At 39.7% G+C, this 20,571-nt stretch overlaps 3 protein-coding genes across 4 annotated transcripts; 2 read left to right on the top strand and 1 right to left on the bottom strand.

The window, feature by feature from the left end:
* The first annotated feature begins 1,789 nt into the window (after nucleotides 1-1,789).
* On the top strand, nucleotides 1,790-8,137 carry prelid3b (PRELI domain containing 3). 2 transcript variants are annotated; one of them, XM_052558898.1, is made up of 6 exons: nucleotides 1,790-1,956; nucleotides 4,043-4,211; nucleotides 5,685-5,774; nucleotides 6,074-6,144; nucleotides 6,259-6,361; nucleotides 6,960-8,137. In XM_052558898.1, exons 1-6 carry the CDS (start codon nucleotides 1,925-1,927, stop codon nucleotides 7,077-7,079), a joined length of 585 nt encoding a protein of 194 aa, XP_052414858.1. In that variant the 5' UTR covers nucleotides 1,790-1,924; the 3' UTR covers nucleotides 7,080-8,137. The 2 variants fall into 2 exon arrangements, with proteins under 2 accessions (XP_052414858.1, XP_052414859.1); XM_052558899.1 differs by lacking the exon at nucleotides 1,790-1,956 and adding an exon at nucleotides 1,966-2,098.
* A 697-nt stretch (nucleotides 8,138-8,834) lies between these two features.
* aurka (aurora kinase A) lies at nucleotides 8,835-13,500 on the top strand. Its single transcript, XM_052558888.1, has 9 exons — nucleotides 8,835-9,050; nucleotides 9,374-9,442; nucleotides 9,873-10,155; nucleotides 10,234-10,267; nucleotides 11,024-11,215; nucleotides 11,569-11,707; nucleotides 11,791-11,939; nucleotides 12,757-12,931; nucleotides 13,100-13,500. The coding sequence occupies exons 2-9, from the start codon at nucleotides 9,377-9,379 to the stop codon at nucleotides 13,268-13,270; spliced, it is 1,209 nt and encodes a 402-aa protein (XP_052414848.1). The 5' UTR covers nucleotides 8,835-9,050; nucleotides 9,374-9,376; the 3' UTR covers nucleotides 13,271-13,500.
* A 1,900-nt stretch (nucleotides 13,501-15,400) lies between these two features.
* Nucleotides 15,401-19,834, bottom strand: slc32a1 (solute carrier family 32 member 1). Its single transcript, XM_052558884.1, has 2 exons — nucleotides 18,944-19,834; nucleotides 15,401-17,850 (listed from the first exon to the last, which is right to left on the bottom strand). Exons 1-2 carry the CDS (start codon nucleotides 19,334-19,336, stop codon nucleotides 16,663-16,665), a joined length of 1,581 nt encoding a protein of 526 aa, XP_052414844.1. The 5' UTR covers nucleotides 19,337-19,834; the 3' UTR covers nucleotides 15,401-16,662.
* Between the last annotated feature and the right edge of the window lie 737 nt (nucleotides 19,835-20,571).

The following is a 20,571-nucleotide window of genomic DNA, read 5'->3' as shown; positions in this document are numbered from 1 at the left end:
GTATGAATACTATAAAACATAATACAATAAAACTAACCAAAAAAATCATAGTGAGGAGGACAGCATCAGTAAACTGAGTTATTTGAGTTTTGAAAGAGAGAAGCACTTGTAATATGTTACTTAGTGGATTTATAATTTGCCACATTATTGGAGAAATTATTATAGCATCAACGAGTCATTATTATCGTTTTCAATACTTTACATCTAGTCCAGACAATAAAGAAATCAAATAATGCGCAATAATCTGAAAAGGAAGGGGAAAATAGATTAGAACAAGTAAAGTGCAAGTCAAGCAAAAAATATTTTTCAAGGTTTTAAATAAAAAAAACTTAAAAAGAGACAAGAAACACATTTTCACCCCCCCCCCCCCTCTCACGCACACACACACACACACACACTCACTATCCAACAGACCGACACTTGAATGATAAGAGAAGGAAAGCAGCGCCACCTACTGGGCAACTCATCATCATTACTACTCAACGACTAAAGCTGAAATAAGTTATTAGTAAAATTAAATGCCTACATATAGTAAAAAAAAAAAAAAACAACAACAGAAGGATTTGTTTAACATGGTATAATATATTTGTCTTCACAATTAAATATGTAAGTACTTCAGCCTAAATGTATACATCATTGGTTTAATATTATTATTATTTTATAATATTAATCAACAATAAAAAAGTGACATCCATCCAGTATTTTTCTTGAATGACTAATATTCTATTTCCAGTAGTTTTAAATATGAATGTTTATCAATATTATTAATTCACTGATAACATGAAGGATCAATTCAAGCTACATTACTAAATCTTTAACAGAAATACTGTTGTCATAGTTATTAGAATTGTATATGTTTCAGATAATTTTCCTTTATTGTTGACATTTCCCTGAAGATAAACACAGATCCTGGACTAGAAAAGCGTTCAGTCTCTTCAGCAGCAGACGGTGCGTGATTCTCACTAATGAGAATAATCAAGAATTAATATCCCATTAAAACAGAACCTGGTTAGTTTCCACTTTATAATACAACCCACTGAAAGTCTTTTTTAAAAGGTGTGGATAATTCAGTGATGACTATAAAATAATAACCTTGTATATTTGAATTTGGCATTTGCTGAAAGTCAGCTGGGGTTTTTGTTGGTCTTAGTGGACATCATTTTTCTGATGTGTGATGATGTGTAATGCTTCATTTCAAAGGGTATCAGGTGTGCAGCTCATGTCTACAGTGGACAGACTTTATGAGTCTAATCAGTGATTATGAAATGTGATGTGCTAATGTGACAGAAGCTCCGCATGTGCTCATCGTGTGCTGTACATAAGTCACATGCTGCTGGTTTATTTCTGTTCACCATCGAGTCAAAGGTTTGGAAACCCTGACTAAAACTGATGTCTCTTGAGAACTTAAAAACCTTTTGGTCTAAAAGTTCCTGGAGAAACTCTTAACCCTCATGTTAACACACACACACACACACACACACACACACACACACATAGGCTATATATATATATATATATATTTATATATATATATATATATATATATATATATATATATATATATATATATATATATATATATATATGTGAAGCTAAAAGTGACCTTCTCATGTCACGTGATAAATGACCGACTTCCTTCAAGTCTTTGGTCCTTGAGAGGATGTGGCCGTGTAACCTTGATCATCATATAGACCTGTACAGAGTGTGCGCTGGAGACACCTGTCATCATGTTCTGTTCCATACATGCGCACATTCTTTTCCAGTCAGAGCGCTCGTCTCTGATTGGTCGGAGCGCGTCCTGCGTTGGTGCGTGCGTCATCGGTGGGCGGGGCCTGAGCGGCAGTGTTCTGGAACAAACGGCGGAAGCGGCGCGGTGTCCCTCAGCGGCTCTCGTGCACTAAACCTCTACAATACAACAAGAGCCATGAAGATCTGGACGTCAGAACACATTTTCAAGTGAGTGAAGGTGTTATTAGTATTTTATTGCGGTGGAGTGATCGTGTGAGAGCTGTTTGACCGGTTTTTAGCATCTGAGGGAACGTAACGTCACACGAGGCGTCAGAGCGTCCAACGGCTTCCTGGCAGTTTATTAAGATCGGTATTTTTTTTTAACATCTATTCTTTTTTTTATGGTACGAAAAGTGTTAGTCATGTAAAAGTTGATTGAGTAACTTTAGTTATGCTAGTGTAGTTAACGTTAGTCAGAATCTGCAGTCGACGGCTTTTTATCGAAACAACTGATGACTAACGTTAATAACTAAAGATTAATAACTGTAACTACTATAACTGTAACTACTAACTTACACACTAAACCAGACACTAGTGTTTGCTGATGCAGTGAGTTTAACACACAGTTGTGAAGTGAGTTACTATGTCCTTGGCAGCTGAAAGACTAGTAACGTTACATAAAAATAATGCAGAGTTTGACTTCACAGATTTTGATTATTCTGGTTTCAGTTTTTGTTAAATAAAGATTAGATTTTTTGATCTTGGTTTTTAGAAGTTTTGATCATGATTGTTCTTCAGAACCGTCAGTACTAGTGCTGTTGGGTTTCAGTGGGTCTATTAACTTCCCTGCTGGTTAGTTAGTGTGATGAGATCGCTAGTTAGTGTTCATCGGCTGATGAAGTGGCTGAATTAAAGATGTTCAGGTAAATCCGTGACCTTTGATCCCACGTGTGTTGGAGTGAGTCTTGTGCCGGTCATTGCGCAACTCTCCTTGACCTTTCCCCTACATGGACCTCCCGCCAAACGTCACGCGTCATGTGACCGCTGGCTGTCTCCCAGGAAACCATTCATCTGAGCCGAAGCCGCCAGACGCAGCTCATGCTGTTCCCAAACACCGCAAATAAAGAAAACAAAATTGATTTAATAATAAATAAACACCACACACGTACATTATATAACGTGAAATATATTGTCCTATTGATTAATCAATGGTGACTTCGGTGTTTCTGCTTTAAAAAGGATTAGCCTTTGAAAAAATAGCTTGTAAATCTCTCATTGTGTTATATTATTACGAAATTTTGGATTTGATATTTTTACCAATGTGTATTTAAAAAATATATATTTTATATTTGCTTTTGAGTTTTAAAATACAAACACAAAACACATCTTACACAACTTGCTGCACAGGATAAGACACAAACACACAAATCAATGTGTTTTCTTTCCATTAGCACAGGTTTTGAGTTTATTTTCTGGAGCTGATTGGTCTGAGCTTAGGTTCAGTTTCTGAGTCTAAAAGCATGATTTTTGTAGATAATTTTGGAAATATTTCCTCAAAATCTGAAGTTTGAGTTTAAGATCAATGAGGCCTATGATCAGTCCGCTCCAAAAAGAAAAACAAAACCTGTGCAAAATGGAAAAAGATAAGATTGAATCTATATATGTTTGCATAACATGACATTTAAAAGCAATATTTTATAAGCAGGCAATTTTTGAATTGAAACACCACAAATGTAACAAGGTGAACAAAAAAAATCTAAATACCATAAAGTATAAAAATACAAGTTGTTATACCGTGTGTGAGCAAAGTCTAATGTGATAACATTTTTTTAGGGAAAAGAATTGACCAGAGCACAACATAAGGGTTAATTCGAGGTGTCTTTTCAGATCTGTTCTGAATCCTTTGGATGTAGAACAAAGTTGTGAAATCAGACTATTATCAGTAGTTTAGTCTTTATGATATAGTTTTAGTTCTTCTGATCTCTTTGGCTGTGTGTTTCTTAAAGAAGTGTCTTCGTGGTTGTGAATCAAGTGGTTGAATCAGAATCAGTCATCTCCTGCTGTTTCTGGTGTGTGTGTCTGAATGAACGTCTCGTGATGTCCCGTGCACACATCACAGACGCAGCGTGGCTCATGAAGGCTGTAATCGCAGGCGCTCCTCAGCGATCGTGTTACAGTTCTGCACAGATGCATGCGGATGCATTATGTAACAGTCCCACTGTCATATTGTGCTTCAGCTCTAATTAAAGACCCTGAAGGTTCACTGTGTTTTAGGCTCCAGCAGTACTAACGTTTCTGTTTGTGTCTCTCACAGCCATCCGTGGGAAACCGTGACCAAAGCTGCCATGCAGAAGTACCCGAACCCCATGAACCCCAGCGTGTTTGGCGTGGATGTGTTGGACCGTAATGTGGACCAGCAGGGACGGCTTCACAGCAAACGTCTTCTCAGCACTGAATGGGGTCTGCCGTCCATCGTGCGATCGGTACGGACTCCTGCTTTTCTTCTAGAAAACAGACTAATCTGTAGGGATGCACTGAATGTTTGGTGACTGAAATTAATAAAACTGAAAAGACTGTACCAAACAATGGCGTGACACGATTAGGGCTGCAGCTAGCGATTATTTTAGTAACAAGTAATTCCATTGAGTAATGTGATAAGAAGTTTTTTCTTTATTAAAGAGCTGTGGCTGTTAGTAAGTGAGTCATTGTGATTGAACTGAATCATTGAACGGGTGATTCATTCAGGAACGAATCCACATCAGATGCAAAACGGTGTTTGGAATAATTTTTTGTTGGTTTGGCTATTTAATTTATGCAATAGTAAAAAAAAAAAATGTCAAAAAAAATGTGGGAAAATGCTGTGTATTCAGCGTTTCATTTTGTTTGGCTTCAACCAAGGATTTTAATTTTGGTGCATCTCTACTAATCTGTTTGTTTGCATGCTTCATGGAATTAAAGCAAGCAGCTGACTTTAATCCCAAAACTGTAAGAAGCTCTCAGTAGCTCATTGTTCTCGTCACATTTGGTGGAAACCACCAGGATAAATCCAGAATGAGCTCAGAGTTCAGTCCTGCTGGTTTGAGATGTTCACATCCCAGCTATGGGAAGACTTCAGGGATTCCTGACCTGATTGGTAGTGCATGTAACCTCAGTTCTCCCGTGTGCTGGTCTCTGACCTGAACAGTTATATGGGTCTGGTTAGTCCTCAGAACATGTCGTCCTGGTGTCTTGTTTCTGAATGAAGTGTCCCGCTGTGACGTGAGTCTGAATCTGACCCGTGCCTGTCACCCTTGACCTGACACATTCATTCTGCTCAAGGACCGTCCGAGGTTATTACGAGGCCAGAACTTTCCGGTATGATTCCTGAAGCTGGAATCTGTTTGTTTTTACTCTACAATAATGAGGAATGATGAAGGTCCACAGTAGATGTTGCTTCAAAGCAGCTTTATAGAAAATTCATGTTCAGTGTTACAAACTAACACTCTTTAAACACAAGCTGATATTAAAGCAAACAAACGATCATTTTACAGGTAAAGCATTCAATGCTTTGAGTTTCTTTTTACTTCAACATATTGAAGTGATTGTTTGCTGTGGTTAGTCTTTGAAAGCGGATCACCCACACATTACGAACAAATGTTTGCGTGTTTAAAGAATCAAACCGACCGGTTACTGCTCCAGTTAGTTTTCTTGTTGTTGGAAACCATCACAATAGTGTCATCTTTTTGAGAAATGAATGCGATCTGAAGCATGTTCACATGACGGCAGTAATGTTCTGTAAATAGAGTCTGTTCTAGTACAGCTCCGGGGAATGATAGTGTTGCTGGGTTAATAATAGTTGATCTTGTTCTCTTCTGAGTTCAGGATTATTACACAGACTCAATCTAGCGCCAGAACAGAGCGTGGCTTTGGTTATTAATAAATGAGTTCTTCATCAAACTGCTGTTTTGTTTCCACAGATAATTGGCAACACTCGGACATGTACGTACATCCAGGAGCACTCCGTCGTCGATCCCAAAGAGAAGAGCTTTGAGCTTCAGTCCACTAATGTAAGTGATATTGTTTATTATGAGGAACATGTGTCTGTAACCACATCAGCGCATGACATTCATCATCTCAGTCTTCTCTCACACATCCCTGTTCTTCATCCTCTGTAGCACTATAGTCTTTATAAAGCGAGGGCACTGAGTTCATGTGCTTGAATGTTGTCTGGAATGAGACGAGGCCTGTCTGTGTGTCAAAGAGTTGCATTCTGGGAAAAACTCGGAGGGTGTTGATCTCTGTTATGATTATAAACCGCATACTTTGAGAATTTCATACCCATCATGTTCTGCTTTTCTCACCGTAGATCACCTTCACTAACATGGTGTCAGTGGACGAGCGGCTAGTTTACCGACCGCACCCAGACGACCCGGAGAAGTAAGATTCCTCACGCTTTCTGATCTGAATGTGTTAAACGAGCTCATCAGCTGTGGGTTTGAAATCTCCATGAGCTGCTGGTGTAATGTTGTGTATGTGCTGATGTTCCCGCAGGACCATGCTCACGCAGGAAGCCATCATCTCTGTGAAGGGCGTCAGTCTCAGCAGCTATCTGGAGGGACTCATGGCCTCCACCATCTCCAACAACGCAGGAAAGGTCAGCTAACCCCAACACACTTCACCAATCATTAGCTGTTTCCATCCACAGGTGTGAATTTAACTAATGTGTAAAACTCTGATATTGCATGAAACATTTGCAAATAAAGCACAGTTTCCATGCAATGAATCAAAGAGAACAAAATCATCACTTCCTGATAAACTGGCTGTTCTACATAGCTTTTCATATTGGATAACATTTTTTCACAGTTTTTCACATTTTTAGAATTTAAGTGAATCTTGGCATTTCTATCCAGCATTTTTATATATACATAAAAATAGGTGAAAGAAGGTTATTTATTTACTTTGACAAAACTGTTAAACTAATGAAGACAGAGAACAGGAGTGTTAATGCTCGGCTGCTAGCATTCTCAGCACTGTCAAAATAAAAGTCCTAAAAATCTAAATGAAAGTACAATACCTTGTCAAAAAAAAAAGTTATATATCGGGCGATATATCATGATTTTGTGACTGGATTCTGTCTTTTTCTTTCAAATGTTTCACAGAGAATGACACAGTGGAAACAGCTAGACCAATATTGCATGTTTCTTTATGAAAACGATGATCTGCTCAGTCTGAGGGTGAATGTGTGTGCGCAGGGTCGTGAGGCGATGGAGTGGGTGATCAGACGTCTGAACACAGAGATCGAGGAGCTGGCCATCACAGCTAGAGGAACCCTGAGGACACCGATGGCTGCCGCCGCCGTCACCGAGAAGTGACCGCTCCTCTCTTCCTCTCTGTCGCCGCTCTTCTCTACACATCGTTCTCCAATGGTGGAACTTCATTCCCGGCGTCCTGCACATCCGAGCGTCTACATTAGAGGCTGACGGGGACGTCCAGCGGCGGAGAGACGCTCAAACTCTCAAACATAGTTTTAATGAATCAGTATAACAGGACGGACTCATCCTCTCTGATGCGATGAAGGAAGAGGAACAACTATTCAGCCAAACCTTTCAGCTCTGTTACACGTGACTCTTACAGTCAGAGAGCGCTGATACACTTGAAAACTGTTAGTATATTACAATTTTTAGTACTACTATTAAACTAGTAACACTTAACCCAAGCGTCAAGGAAGGGAACAAACATATCCAGACTAGATTTGGAGGAGCGTTGCGGATGTCCACTGGATTCTTCAGAGAGCCAATCAGACGCTGAGCACTGAAGAGATGATGGTGTATAAACCACAGAACGTCACATGACCATCGAGAATGGTTAATATAATGTTAAATGTCTCGCCGTGACTAAGTGCAGTGTTGATCCAGATGTGAAACGTGTGTGTGATGATGGGAAACATCAGAAATAGGGTGAAATACATTCTATTTATTTATTTATTTTTGGTAGGTTTATGTTATTTCATGCATCCATGAATCACAACTTCATTATCTTCATCGTCAGCAGTGGGATAACGGTGTCATGAAGCTGAATGTGACGGTGAAGATGGTGCTTCTGTTCTGTTTGTGGATGTGTCCTTGTTTTACAGATGTTTGTGTTTTTCCTTCTGGTATCGAAGACCTTCTGTATGTTTGCTTGACTTCAGTTTAAATATTGATGAAGAACTCAAATAAAACAACTGCATTTATTTATTCTGAATGTAAATGTTTGTTACTGGCATATTTAGTATTAAATCAAATAGAGCAACTTGGTGGAAAGGTTGAAGTAATTTAGGAATGAATTAAATGACTGTAGTGTTTTAGAGAAGATCTTTGTTCATCATTTATTCTCTGAACACAGCCAAAGTAGTTTATAGATGTTGAAATAAACTAACATTTGTCCTAAACGATGGCTCGTGTTGATTTGTTCATAAAGGTGCCTGAATATGGTCATGGTTTCTTATTTCACAGATGCTTTACCAAGATTGAGATGTGCGAGAGCAAATAGTTGTGAATGGATTTTAATTATGTTTTATTATATTTGTTCTTGTCAAACTAATTTTGTCATTAACTATTTGCGAAGACTTTGAAAATGGCCAGATGAAAGAAACAGCTGGAGTTGAGAGGGATTTGTGAATGTAGAATTTGTTTAATAAATAAAATCATATCATTGATGTCAGAATGGTAAAAAAGCTGCTTTGAAAACATCCTTCTGAATTATATTTCATCTAAATAATTATAATAAAAATATATTAAAAAAGCAATTTTAGCTGAACTTATTTTCTCATTTAGATTTTTTTAATAAAGTGAATTAGAAAACAATCTAAAATCTACCAAAAAGTGGGCATTTTATTATTTTTGAAGGTAATATATTTGAATATAATAAAGTTGGATATAGTGTAATGTTTACTGATGTGAAGGTTGGTCTTTCGCGCCACCTACTGGTCATTTCTGCTCTTCAACGATGCCTTTTCCCGGCTTCGCTCGTGGACCCTTGCGTCACATGACGAATTCTCCAACAACCAATAGGATTCGAGTTTACTGTTCCATCTGACCAATCAAAAATCAGATTATACTTAAAGGTATTTAAAAGTGGGATATTTGAAATTAAACAGGCCAGAGTCGCAGCGGCTGAAGAGAACAGTGTCGTCCTCTCTAGCTGTAAAAGTATATATTTGAATGGTTTTTTTTTTCTCGAAATTAAACACCACACACGGCTGATTTATCGAATGGTAACGGGTTATTAACACGGTGAGGGGGAAATCATCGCGTTTCTGTCGGATTTGAGGAGGATATTTCGTGTGGAATCGGCTGAAGGAGGTAACGTTTCTTCATCACGATGACGAGAAAATCTTCTGAATGTATTTATTATCGACTGATCCATTTCTTTAATTTGTTTTAATTTAAAAAAGTTGGCTGTTTTACATAGATTTACGTTTTGTTGGGAACGTTAGTTTGTGAATCTTCTGAACGGGTGCCGTCGTGTATCAGGCCTCAATCTGCCGCCGTGCTTCATAACGTTATTTTTACTTCTTTATTGGATTGAAACTGATTAACTTACCCTCTCTCTCATTATGTGACGGGTTGTTTCGTTGTGCTGTATTGTTTGTGTTTAATCGAATAATGTCGTTTTTTAAACCCAGAATATGGAAACCGCCGCAAGAACCAAATCCAGCAGAGAGCTGAAGATGAATCGAGCTGAGAATGAGAAGGTGACTTCACTTTATTTGAGACAAACTGGATGTTGTTAGCGACTTGTTTTTATTCTCAGCAAGGCTTCATACTTTGTTTATAAACGTTTTGCAAAACACCAAAAGTCTTTTTTTATTTAAAAATTACATTGTAACTTACCTTCAGTTACAGTAGTTTTCATCTGTTCTCTAAATATAGTAACATAGGCAATGCTACACTTCATGTGTTCACTAGAAAGTGAAGTGTGAGCTGATGCATTTGAAGGGTTCTGCAAAAACATGCTTTATTTAATGAAAATGTTTTTCGTGTTGGCTGGCTTTTTACTTATTAGTTTTTAATCCAAATAAAACATTTTTGGTGCATTGAGACTTTGTATTAATACTCCTAGTTTAACCTATTTCTTTGTTCTCTATATGCATTCTTTTGACACATGATGTTCCTGTTCTGCAGGGTTCTGCCGATGGACCTATGAGAGTTCCTGTGTCCCAGAGCGGTCAGAAGCCCGTGTCCATGCGTGTTCTCAGCACAGCTCCAGGGCCACAGCGCATCCAGCGTCCCGGGAATCCGCAGAAACCCGTCGGACACCCAGTTTCTGTGAAAACCATGTGTCCAGGAGATCAGAACATCAGTCCAGATGAACCCAAAACAGCAGCACACACCAAACCACAGCCGAAGCTTCCTGTAGCGGAGCCCACAAAGAGTTCTGTGCCCAGCAAACAGGACAAACCTCAGCGTAAGCTTGACTTCTGCGGTTACATCTGATCTGATCATACTGAGAATGTTATAATGAGTTTTTTGTGTTGCTTTCCAGAAACTCCTTCCACTGGGACATCCAATATGTCCAAGTAAGTCCTTTACAGTTTATATACGTTTTATGTTGTGTGGCTACATTAAGTTTTTACACTTAAGTGCAGTTGCCACCTCAAAGCCATTAAAAAAAAAAAAAGTTTAATGTACTGATCAAGTCTGATTTGTGTATATTTTGCTTCAATGACAGTAGGGCTCCATGATTATGACAATCATAATTGTTGTTTATTCCCTTGAAGTTGTAATAGCGATTTATTAATTTACGATTATCATGGTTTACATTGTTTACACCATTGTTTGATGCAGCTGCGTGCTGTATTTCTGCATGAAAATAAACAAGCTGAAAACTGGTTCAGTGCTTTGCTAAAATATTAAGCCTCAAATGTCAACCATACATCGAATTGGTTCTTCAAATGATGATGATTTTTTTTTTTTTAACATGAATGAAAATGTAAACTAATGGGAAACCCCTTTTAAGATAACATGTAGACAGAAAAAAAAAGTATCTTCAGCACGCAGAATAGCATGAATGGGCTTTGAATGATTACATAATTTTATATGCATATTTAATTAGATAAGGCCTCATTTGCATATTTAAACAGCATAAAATATATTTAAAAAAGTATCGTAATTAATCAACTGGGTACATATGTGTATATTCTTGAGTGTTTTCCAAATGGCTCATGGACATAGTCTTATGATAATTTAGAAAGTCTTGTATTTGCTGTCCCTGTGTTTTAATGCTGCAGTTCTCTCAATCAGTCAGTGGTCATGACAGTCTGTCTGTTCTCCAGGAAAGCATGGAGTTTAGAAAATTTCGACATTGGAAGAGCTCTGGGGAAAGGCAAGTTTGGGAGTGTGTATCTGGCCAGGGAACGTCAGACCAAGTTCATCCTGGCACTCAAAGTTCTCTTCAAAAAGCAGCTGGAGAAAGCTGGAGTGGAGCACCAGCTGCGGAGAGAGGTGGAGATCCAGTCACATCTCAGGTAGAAAGTCTCACCATCTGCTGTTTTTATCACTCTTTCTCAAACAAATGTGAGCATGTGTGCCTGAACTGTTTGGTCGTAGTTTATCAACCTGGAGCTGTGCTGTTTACACTTTTTTTTTTTTTTTTAAAACAAAAATATCAAAGCAAAAGTAACTAAATTTTTAGGCTGCTGATTTGTTTCTGGCGTTCATCTTCAGAATTGTTTTTCAGATGCAACACATATTTCCTGCCTAAATGTTTTGTTGACTTATATTTTATTTAAATCAAAAAGTTGGAATGATCCTGACCCTAGCACTGGAACCCATTTGGAAATTGTGTGTGTTGAGTGAACTGTGTGCGTTCTCCTTTCAGACATCCCAATATCCTGCGTCTCTACGGTTATTTCCACGACACCGCACGTGTTTATCTGATCCTGGAGTTCGCTCCTAAAGGAGAGCTGTATGGAGAGCTCCAGCGCTGCGGGACCTTCAATGACCAGCGGAGTGCCACGGTCAGAAACCACAGAAACTGCATGATTAATATATGAAGACTCATGACGTCTCATAATAATGTGTGTATATGGTCTGTTTGCAGTATATAATGGAGCTAGCAGACGCCCTGAGCTACTGTCACTCCAAGGACGTGATTCACAGAGACATTAAACCTGAAAATCTGCTTCTGGGCTCTAATGGAGAACTGAAGATCGCAGACTTCGGATGGTCTGTCCACACGCCCTCCTCCAGGTCAGCCTTCTGCTTGGGTGTAATCAAAACATGTTGTCATTGTTTTTCATTAACCATTAAAGTGCCATAGTGTTGGACGACATGCTCAATTTTTATATTGTCAGCATGTGAGATCACTGACACACAAATACAGTATTTAGGCAATTCATGCAAACATGATCCTTGTCTCAAGTGAACGTTTGGGGAACTGTTGGGAAAACATGATGTGCAACATTATTAGATCAGTACAGTAGGTGTGTCTCATGTTAATCTAACAGTAAAATAACTATTGTAGTTTTAATCATTTTATCTGTAATGGACACACAAAGCTTTTTTTTTACATTTTGATTATTTGTATTTCTCACTTGAATGCCTTTTTAAAGATGTAAAATGAAAAATTAATGCACTAGGCCTATTTATTTTGAATTGTTCTTTAATAACAGAAAAAAATGGCTATATTATAAGTTATTATTGCTTAATTTTTTCTAGAACAGGTCACATGTTAATTTACTTGGTTTAAATCCTGGAAAATGAACCACCTCCTGCGTAAGGCTAAAAGCAGCCTAAAGTTAAGTGACTGAAATTGTATAACAATTTAATAGAAACATTGTAAATGACTAATCAGGAGGCTTACATTTTTCCTCTGTTCAAAAAGCAGCTACATAAAACAAACGGAGCATTGACATTACCAAAGAACATCATGACTAACTTCAGTTATGGCCTCAGGCGATATCTTTATCACGATACTATCATCACAACTCTTAAGTGCAGCTGACTGGCTTTTTGATTTCTTGAGGAGGGTGCTTTTCTCAGTTTCTGTTTATCATGTGTCTGTCAGGAGGTCGACGCTGTGTGGTACGCTGGACTATCTTCCTCCAGAGATGATCGAGGGCAAAACGCACGATGAGAAGGTGGATCTGTGGAGTCTCGGGGTCCTCTGCTATGAGTTTCTGGTTGGCCGTCCACCTTTTGAAACCAAGAGCCATGAGGAGACGTACCGCAAGATTTCTAGAGTAAGTGAAATGTTCAGAAACTCTCGCTAGCTCTGCACAGCTGATCAGCGATGAAAGGATAAAAAGTTAGGCTCTTCAGGTTAGAATTTTTAGGGTGTGGATCTACAAAACTACTCTTCAGTTTTGTAAACATCTTGTTTGTATATTCTACATCTCTCTCCTCTCCAGGTTGAGTTTTCCTATCCTGCTCATGTGAGCGAGGGCAGCAGAGACCTGATAAACCGTTTGCTCAAACACAACCCCATGCACCGTCTCCCTATCAAGGGTGTGATGGAGCACCCGTGGGTGCTGGAGAACTCCTCGAAGAAACCCACCTCACAGACTACAGCCAACAAGTAGAACAGAGTTCGTTCTTCAGACCTCAACTTGTGGAACAAAACAGACTGATGTGTCCGTAATCCATCTTCCTGATCTTTTCTGCCACTCTTGGGCTTGACTTCTTGATTTGTATGTTGTTTTTATGTGTTGTGCTGTTCACTCGCTACAATTTACATTTGTAAAATATGTAATTAAGCCACATTGTAAAGTTTTAACTATTACTTGAAACAATAAATGTTCTTTTATTATTACTTGTGAGGATTCCAGTAGAACTTCTTAATGTATTTCTCTTTTTGTGTGTGGGAATAAATTCCTTTAAGATAAAACAATGTTGAGTTACTTTATATTAAAACTTGGATGTCGTGATGTGAATGATGTTTGCTGTTATCATCAGTATGTTTTGTCCTGATGTTGATTCTTTTTCGTTTTTCTCACTTTTACTTCAAGGCCTGGTCTATACACAGGAAATCTTTTAAAACGAAACTACTTTTTTTTCCAAGAGTTTAATTACAAATAAGAAAGAAGCGAGGTTTTATTTTTTCATTGTAGCGTTTATTTCCATCAAATCTCGTTGGCGCTTTCTCGTATTCAAACTTCGCGCGTCACGAGCTGACTGACGGTTGACTTGTAAATTAGAAAACGCGGGCTTGAGATCTGAACGCGGATTCTCAGTAAATAACTGAATTTTCTTTTTTATTGTTCTTATTTTTAAAGTTTGATCGACTTTGTTCAGTTGGAAACCGCTTTCAGGACGTTCCGCTATTTATTTCTCGCAATTGAAAACAATTAAAACTGGTTTGGAGCGACAGTGAGGGTGAGTGACTACAGATCTGTGTTTGCAAACAGTTTTTAACGTTAAATATTCTGATCTCCGGCTAACTGTTTTACACGATTACTGCTGTCCATTTGTAAAACGCGCTGCTCTTTACATTTCCATAAAAGTAGTAATCTTAATGTTTAGTAAGCCGTGCTCGGGTGCTTCAAAAATGGTAGTCTCTCTGTTCTATAATAGAGAACATGTTTATAGATCGGTGGTTTGTCTAGTTCTGTGTGTGTGGAAAAACTAAACTCTATCAGCTGTGGTTTTGATTTGCCTTTCTAATCCTGTAAAATGTTGAACGTGTTTGTCTGTTTTTATACCGTCTGGTTTACGTACAGCACTCTCGTCTCATTTAGGCAGTATTTTATGAAGCCACCAGGTGGCGCTACAGACTCAGTTTCTCATGCATTTCGTGGTCCAGTAATGAGAAAATGGCTTCTCTGGTTAAACTCGATTTCCCACAATTCAACACGGCGTAATTCTCCACTAGCGTTCATTACGTAGCTAGTTAATGGAAACGGTCTAAAAATGTTCTGACCTTCTTCCCTCATCGGTGTCATGCAGAATTATTTTGTGCCGATAAAAAATATATATATTTTTGATAATATTTTTACAATTATATTTACTATATATTTCTCTAGAATTTAACCGTAGAGCCGTTTTGATCTTTTCATTTCACGTGTTTATGCTGTGTTCAGGCGCGTGCATGCACGCAACCATATGCGAATGCGCATCTTTGTATTTTATTCATTTCTTTTTCATATTCGCCTCAGTAACTGAGAGTCTATCCAGATGTCTGTCTGTGAGCTCGCATGTGAACCTGCGGAATCAGAGCCGAGAGCACAAATCTGTCGCGCATTTTCTGCACGAGTTCACTTCATTCTGTTTCGCCGTATGGAAGGACAAGTTGCATTTATTATTTGCATTAGAATTTATTTAAAAGCGCAGTTCATTGGAAGACTAAAATAATTCATTTAAATGCTGCGGTCACTGTTTTTCACATTGTAAAAGCTGCCTTTTTTTCCAGCCGTGATTGTGTCGATTATAATTCATCAAAAAAATAAGGCATTTCTCTTCTGCAAATTCAGGAATTATCAGAAAATAGAAATCTTGGAAATGCATTTGCTATAGACATATTATAGAATATATTTTAGCCTATAATAATAATAATTAATATAATGTGTATATGCGCCATTGGAATAAATCCCTGAGATGTGGGACTCAACTGATTTATTGTTTTGTAGATTTATTCTGTTTTAAATGAAAAAGATGCACGTGTTTCATTTTCCCCCATACCACACAAAACCAAAAAACAGTTCTACAATAGTCTATAATTTCACGCGTTTCTTTATTCTTCAATATATTCATTTTCACGATATATGATGATGTTTTTTGATATACATTCCATCTTTTAAACCACAATAACACAACACACACGGTTTTATAACATTTCCACAGCACCCATTGGATTGCACAAAATGAAAAAAAAAAATGTCTTATGCAAGTCCCTTGATTTCGATCCATCAACGCTAGAATAAATCTCCCCGAGGTGAACATGGACATTATTAATTGTTTTAAATTACAACATTTGATATCCGATAAACAACGCTAAAATACTATTAAAAAAAAATCGAAATTTAGCGATTTGTTTTGGTGGGATGTTTAATATCCTCCATAATTTCTTCAGGAGTTTCCGAGTGCATTTCGTTTTCCTCTTCATCTTGTTCGTTATTCGATGTCTTGTAAAAATACGAGTCTCTTTGTATCTTTTCTGCCAGAAAGCAATTAAAACGTGTGAATAAAAGCCGGGTTTTCTTCTGAATATCTCTAATACTGCATGGACATCATACGATCAGAATGCATAGTTGAAGTACTTCTCTTCACCGTCCAGTATTATATTCTATCTTGCCCTCTCAGATTTGGTTCAGTAAATGCAAACGATAATAATTAAGACTTAGGCTTTAAGCTACGTGTCCTCAGATCGAATTAATGAAAATCCATTAACTTGTTTCAAACATACTCGATTGTGTTTATTGCCACGGCGTTCGTCCCTTAATTAATTAATTTCGTATTGCAGGAGATTTGCTGAATGTCGTGCACTCAAATGAAATGATTCCCGTGGCAAATCAAAGCTCAAATAAATTCTCTTGTAAACCATTTTCTCGCTTAACAACACAAATATACGTGTGCTCTTGTGTAACGCGCTGCTGTCCAAGACATTTCTCACGTGGATGTGTAAAGATTCGCTGATTTACTGTGTGTTAACGAGTCTGCACTCTTACAAATAAAGTGTTTTTATTGGCATCAGTGCTTCTATGAACATCCTCCATGGAACCTTTCAAATGAAGAATGGTTCTTTTAGATGTGTTTTTCAAAATGGTTCATTTAGGAACTCTTCACTGACATTTTCTTTTGGGAACCAAAGACGGTTCTTTTGGAAAAACACCCTTTTGGAACCTTTATTTTTAAGAGTGGCATGGGTTAAATGCTTTTGTGTTTATTCATCTTTTCTGGGGGTAACATCGGTTTGGTTATCAATATGTGGGATGCGTAACACTTATCACCAGACTACATCCGCTCATCATTTTCCAGACTAATCGGACAGGTTGTATTTGTACGCCTCGATCAGGCCCTCGACGGAATGGATGAAGCCGGAAATACTGCATATACCCCCGATCACAAATATGGCGACGTCGAAGAAGACCTGATGCCACAAGAGCTTTCTCCACAACAACTTGAGATGGAATAAGCTGGGGAGGAGAAAGCACAGACCCGCGCCCGTCAGGCTGCCCGTCAGACCCATGAGGAGCGCGAAGTGTGGCACATAAATAGCCATGAGCATAGTGAACACAACTAGTGCACAGCGGAGCGAAAGACCCCATGATTTGAGACGCCCGTCGCCCCCGTAGCAATCCGGGAAAAACGCACGCCCTCCGTCTTGGAAGAAAGTCTTTTCTAGGACCTCCACGGCGGCGAAGAACGGCAGCGGGTACGAAAGCAGCGCCTTGGACACCAAGAAGAGGTTAACGACGGCTCTGATGCCAGATGGGAGGTTGTCGGTGATCACCTCCTTGGTTTCGTCGGCCCACGTCAAATAAGCCACCAGGGCGAACAGGCCTTTGAGGATGCAGGCAGCGATGTGAGTCCAGTTCATCATGCAGTGGAACTCGCTGGGCTTCTGCATGTTCCCCTCCAGCGAAGGCAGGAAGATCTGGGAGGTGTAGCTGAAGACGATGATGCCGATGGAGATGGGGAACTTCTTGACGTCGATGTAGAACTTCACCTTGTCCCAGGCCCAGTCTCGCGCCCTGGACAGACAGTAGGCGATCACTAGGATGTTGATGACGAAGTGCGCGAGGGTGCAGAGCAAGCTGAACTTGGACACAGCTTTGAGGTTCTTGAGGAAGGCGCAGGGCAGAAGACCAACGGTGGCGATGATGGCCCAAGACCTCTGGGACACGGGGAAGTTGGGGAAGCTGTTGTACATCAGGTTTCCGCTCACCACGACGTATAAAATGCAGGTCATGACCAGCTCGATGATTTGAGCTACGTTGACGATGTGACCTCCCAGTGCGGGGAAGCGTGGCGCGCAGCATGCGTTAGCAATATCCACATACGAGTCTCTCACTCGTACCAACTGGCCGTCTTCGTTTTCTTCGTAGAGGCAAGCGATGAGGATTTTCCCCGTGTAGCAGCACACGACAGCGGCGAATATAATGAGGAAGAGTCCGAGATATCCTCCGTGGAGAATGGCGTAGGGTAACCCGAGAACAAACATGCCCTGGGGAGATAAGCAGAGCATGGCTTTATATAACAGACACTGCTTGTTTTTATCCTCACACTGTAATTCACTATGTAATGCCCCATGAATTCTTTTCTATTCCATTTTATTCCCATGCAGTGCAGTTATACCCACACTCTTAAAAACAAAGGTGCTTAAATGGTTCTTCACAGAAGAGTGATGCCACAGAAGAACCATTTTTGGTTCCACAAAGAGCCATCTTTTTATTATCTGAAGAACGTTTTTTTTTTTTTGCAAACAAAGAAAGAACATTTTGTGAAACAGAGAGGTTTTCAGATGTTAAAGCTTCTTTTAGACCAAAAAGGTTGCTTCTAGGGCATCACTGTGAAGCACGTTTATTTTTAAGAGTGCATGTTGGTCTTGGTGTCACGATTTCGGAGTTCTCCAGAGGCAATGCGCCATCATCAGCTCCTACATTCACTGCAGGTGTGATGGAGCATTAGAAATGCAGCTGAATTCAGTCCGACATTTCATTTGCTGTGAGCAAAGTCACGCTCACCTCATTGTGTCGTCATCAGGATGAATCAAAGAGGCAGGGAGTCACGTCACGGACGTCACTCTTGATATTAGGAGCTTTAACTGCGCACGATTAAATACGTGGGGTTTTATCGTTTGAATATGCATTTTTTTGGCATTATCCAAAACACTTTTTTTATTTATTTTTTAACCATCGTTTTATATAATGCATACATTTTAGAACGGATATTTTTAATCGTAACATGTTAAAGGCAAATACTCTCTGGTTTTACGCGCGTCGAAAAATGACGGAATTGCTCAGGCAAACCCAACAAAACACCAGTATAGAAATGCATATCGAATGTTCTGCTGTTTTATAAAGCTCAATTTGCTGATGAAAGTCGCTTAATATCAATCGGATCCCCCGTGACGTGACATCAACACGAGAAAAATCTACGCCATTAAAGAAACGTTTTGCCTCAGGGGACTAATCATTTTAATATGTATTTATATTGCAAACAGTTTTCACATAATATTTCAATATTTATCAGTTCTAAAAACTTTAGAATGTGATATATATATTTATGCATCGCCATGACGCGTAATGCCTCCTCACCTGGATCGCATTGGTCACGTTCCATCCTGCCTCCCAAGCAGTGATTCTTGGCTTGTCCGGGCTGCCTAACTCGGAGCAGAGTCCTCCGTCTTTGGACGCGGAGGGCGGCGGACCCGTTCCATCCCTCTGGTAATGACTGTCCCCCTCGCCCCCCGTTTCCTCGCCGCCCTCTCCACCCATTTGCTCGGTTTTAAGGATGTCCATTTGAAGCCCCTGCCTGTGGTCATAGTCCAGATCATCGCAGTCGACGAAGCCCAAAGCCTCCTCGTCGGTGGCGGCCTGGAAGCCCAGTCTGGCGAACATCCCACTCACCTTCGCCTGAGACTTATTGGTGACCGTGGTGGCCGCGTTGGACAGCTTGTTAGAGATCTTGCTTCTAATTACCGTAGCCATGATTGCTCTCCTAAATGAGACTCGTGTTCAAATACCTCTACAAATGTTTTTCTAGCTATATCGAATTTAGAGTGCGACCGGAGCTCTTTGTCTGCGCATCAACGGAGCGAGAAGATCGTGGTGACGCGTGTTCGTTATCTCCAGTTTTGCCTGGTGTTTTTGCTAATTCCGTGGTTCATGTCACGTTTAGACGTAGAGGATGCCTGGCACCTGCATGCTGTTCGCTGTCCGGACTCTGATGCGCGCTTCCCAGGCGAGAGTGCGTTTAATGTCCGGTGCGTAAACGAGAGCGCTCTTGGTTTTGCGCGGCTTTTCCGTTCTCTGTATCCGTGGCACAGCGTCGACTCCTGCGTCTCGGTGGCCGTCGCTGATGCCAATGCGGTCCACGGGAGCTCGGGGGTGTTGAGAGAGAGGCACGTGTCACCGTCAGCCTGCCAATGCTAAGAGTCTCGCGCGTCCCCGGTTCCCAGTGCGCGCGCTACTCCGCACCGACAAAAAACGGGGTAAAGATTTGCTGCATTTCTAGGGGAGGTGCTTGCAGGACCCCATCCTCCTCTCCACTCTCATTATGCCCAATATGCGTGGTCACAACACCCAATGGCATCCGGGGTCTCATAGTATTGCATAACTTTACGAATATATAAACCGTCTCCACGCACCGTTCTAGGTCTTACATGGACACTAAAAGTGTTCCTGAAGTATTCTACTTGTGTGTTCCTGTCGCAATCTACAGTTTTTATTGCTTGAGATGAAGGTTTAGAACTCTTTTTCAACGAAAGGAACCGTGCCAGCCTCGAGCTGGTGTTGGAATACTCTTTTGAACGGATTTAAAACCTGCTTCCATTCGACAAAGGGAGAAATACGGCGCTGATTTGAATTAGAATTGACTGGTTTAGATTTTTGGTCGCCTTTATAGCTATTAAGTTATCTTAAATTTTAAGTTTCAATTTGTAAAAAAATAAAATAGCAAGGATGTTACTCATGGATTATTTGTCAGGGTGCAGAAATATTGTGCATTGGGCTGTTCATCTGCAACATGTTCTCGGACTCTTTTAAAGTGAATGAAGATGATTTTGAAAAGTTAATAAGCGATAGAAAAAATATCTTTTTTTTCTCTGATGGAATGTTTCATTCATCTGCTCTCGCATGTTTTCATCATATTCATGTGCAGTTCTGATCGATCAGTGTGGATTCACACAAGCGGACGCTTTATAAAATCATTTCGGCCTATGAAC

Source organism: Carassius gibelio, chromosome B6 (genome assembly GCF_023724105.1).
Source record: "Carassius gibelio isolate Cgi1373 ecotype wild population from Czech Republic chromosome B6, carGib1.2-hapl.c, whole genome shotgun sequence".
Lineage (NCBI taxonomy): Eukaryota > Metazoa > Chordata > Actinopteri > Cypriniformes > Cyprinidae > Carassius > Carassius gibelio.
The sequence above is the reverse complement of the archived record's forward strand: the minus strand, read 5'-3'. Positions and strand labels throughout refer to the sequence as shown.